The 3,265-nt window shown below is 35.6% G+C and overlaps 1 protein-coding gene across 1 annotated transcript; it reads left to right on the forward strand.

Annotated features, from left to right (window-relative positions):
• The first annotated feature begins 659 nt into the window (after positions 1 to 659).
• LOC104084541 (AP-4 complex subunit sigma) lies at positions 660 to 3,042 on the forward strand. The gene is made up of 4 exons (XM_009588429.4): positions 660 to 1,016; positions 1,778 to 1,864; positions 2,609 to 2,677; positions 2,759 to 3,042. The coding sequence occupies exons 1-4, from the start codon at positions 876 to 878 to the stop codon at positions 2,891 to 2,893; spliced, it is 432 nt and encodes a 143-aa protein (XP_009586724.1). The 5' UTR covers positions 660 to 875; the 3' UTR covers positions 2,894 to 3,042.
• The last annotated feature ends 223 nt before the right edge of the window (positions 3,043 to 3,265 follow it).

Raw genomic sequence — 3,265 nt, forward strand, 5'->3', positions numbered from 1 at the left:
AGATTCTTCACCAAAACATATTATTGTGGTCATAATACAACACCGAGGTCCCTCTTTTGCCCATAACCTCTAAATTTGTTTCTTCCATTACTCTGCCAACTTTTAGAAGGATTTCTCTAGAGATTTATCCTTAGAAGAGTCATCTTCAAATGATTACAAATTTATTATTTGCATCAAGCTGCGAACATTAATTGTTTTTGCAAGAGAAATACTGAAACACAAATTATCACTTCAGCGAACACAAATGGTGATTTGGGAATCAAGTTGGAGGTCATTTAACATGTCTCCTTTCGTTACCTAATGACTGTAAATAAGTGGTGCATAAATCAATTTTAATTCCGTAAATTAGCCCACTAGTTTAGTTCTATCTCTATGCTAGGGTGATTATGTTATAAATCTAATATATTTGTATTGAATAAAAAACAGAATTAGACTCAGCTTAAACTTCCTCTGAAAATTGGAGCATGAGTGAATGCTGTATGGCAGGTTAAGACTTATTTCAGTTTTTACCTTTTAGAATAATCATTCTGTTAAGATTCTTAATAGGCTTTAGTTTTAGGGATCAAATCACACAATTAGACTAGTTTAAGGCTCAACGTGATCAGTTGAATAATACATGAATCCAAACTGAAATAATGCAATAATACAGGACTAAAATCGCTATTTCCCAAAAACAAAAAAGTGAATTATTTGTACACGTACTATAAATACTAGTGAAATCCTCGTTACATTGAAGACCCACCGGAAATTCAACCGGACGACCGTCAATTCCAAAAACCCAAAGAAACTGAAATTCTCTTTTTTTTCATTTGAATTAGTCAAAGAATTATTTTGCTGATTCCAAAATCAAAATAGAGAAGAAGATCAGAGAAAAGATGGGGATCAGATTCGTATTAATGGTGAATAAGCAAGGGCAAACTCGGTTGGCCCAGTACTACGAGTACCTCACTTTAGAAGAAAGGCGTGCTCTTGAGGGTGAAATTGTCCGCAAATGCCTTGCTCGCAATGAACAGCAGGTCAAACTCATTCTTCTTCAGTTCTATCTATCTTACTAATCTCCCTTTGAATGTTTAGGATTTGGCCTGCATTTTTTTCTTATTGTTTTTGATTTAATTTGTTGATATCTCGGAATTTATCGTGTAAGGCTTCATCTGATGGATCTTGTTCCTTTCGGTTCCTTCACTTGAGAATTGATAGCTTGTACTGCTTGCATTAACTTCCGTTTGAGATCATAGGATGTTTTACTTTTTTTTTAAATGAACATCAATAATGATCCACCCAATCGGGTGGATCCGTATGTTCATTTATTTATTTTTACTTATTTCTTGTTTTTGCCAATGATTAGCTGGTTGGGGAAGGGGATGGGGAAAGAATAGGTTTTTTTTCTTCAAATAGCTTGTGTTTAATATTAAGGAGGACATTGGCGGAGCCAGAAATTCCAACTATGGGATTCATAAACAGTATACTAAAGTTTTCTTTATATAGAGGGGATTCACATAATATTTTTACCTATATAAACATAATTTTCTGGCGAGGGGATTCAATTCAACCCGCTTCACCATACATAACTCCTCCACCGAAGGCGAGGTTGAGCTATTGTTGTAGATTATTTTTGTTTTGGGGGAGGGGAGGAGGAGGGAGAGGGGTAGGTGGCAATTCATTTCTTCGTAGAGTGTTATTAAACCTTGATCACTTGATGTACATAATGTTCTGATCCCTGATGTTCTCTTTTACAATTTTTCTCTTATTATTGGTCTTATTGTGCACTTGAAAGCAGTGTTCATTTGTGGAGCATCGTAATTACAAAATCGTGTACAGGCGGTATGCGTCACTCTTTTTCCTGGTCGGAGTTGATAATGAAGAAGTAAGTTAAATATTTTGTTTTCCTGCAATTTCTTGTTTATTGTATATTAAAAGTTCAGTGCTGTAATTTTCCTCTTTTTTTGATATCATGTACTGTCTAGTTTGCTGTAAGTTCGTGCTTTCTCTCTCTCTAGAAGGAGATTTCACTTATGCTTCATTCCTGAGAATCAACTTTGCTAATGCTGGAGGCATTCTTATTTTCCTCCTTAACCATATAATCATGAGCTGGAGTCTGCTTTGTTCCTTGAACAAATATAGTCAGAGTATCTTAAATGCTAGAGAAAAAGAGGAAAAAAGAAGTATTTTAATGTTGTTTTGAAAGTGCATTTCATGCCTTTTTTACTTGGTTGCTCTCTGTCAGTTCTAGATAACCTCAGGGGTTGAGGAACACATTGCAGTATATAAATATCAAACTCCAGAACACTGTCTATTCATAAACTGCAGCACAAATTTTCTCAAACAACCGAGGTTCATATGGGGAATATGTTATGTGCTGCTACTGCTAGTAAAGTCGAGGTTTATACTTAGTTTATAAATATGTTTAACTGCAGCAATGTCATACCTCGGAAAAGGTTGGTCTTTTTTGGTTTCAGTGGGCCAGGGGGTGGAGGGTGACTTTCTTTTTTTTTTTTTTGGGGGGGGGGGGGGGGGTTTGCTTCTTCATGTCGTTGCCTCATAAGCTAATTCCGTTGTTCTTTTCTCTTTGTGGTTTGCCTTCTCATTGTTCATCTCTTCCATATGTCAGAATGAACTTGCTATTTTGGAATTCATTCACCTGTTAGTTGAAACCATGGATCGTCATTTTGGCAATGTGGTAAGCTTATGATCAAGTAAATTATTATTTTCCTTTTCGACATTTCTTTCAGTCTTAATGAATATCATTTTTCTAATTTAGTGCGAGCTGGATATAATGTTTCATCTTGAAAAAGCACACTTCATGCTGGAGGAGATGGTAATGAATGGGTGTGTTGTTGAGACAAGCAAGGCAAACATTCTGGCTCCAATTCAGCTAATGGAAAAGGCATCATAAGTAATATACTCTGATGTATGGAATTCCTAATAAACCGATTTGCTTGTGTAGTGTTTATGTTTTGGATTTGTGCTGGTAAAACCATCCTTAGTTTTGTTGTGGCAAATGCTAAAATTATGAGAGGGTACAGTTCTTTGATTGTTTAGTCATCCCTTGGTGCTACTTCTTGCTTGATTGGCCTTTTTAAGTGTTTATAATGCAAGTTATACCTAATTTTAAGGGAACTCGAAAAGAAATTTAAAGAATATGATATGGCTGGTAGTTTTTCTCCACCCCTCCATCTTAGCTAAGGCATAGAAAAGACAGGAACAAGTACTAGCAGAAATTTTCTTATTCTTGGAAAAGAAACAGTATCATTCTGATAGCTAGGAG

This window comes from Nicotiana tomentosiformis, chromosome 8 (assembly GCF_000390325.3).
Source record: "Nicotiana tomentosiformis chromosome 8, ASM39032v3, whole genome shotgun sequence".
Classification (NCBI taxonomy): domain Eukaryota; kingdom Viridiplantae; phylum Streptophyta; class Magnoliopsida; order Solanales; family Solanaceae; genus Nicotiana; species Nicotiana tomentosiformis.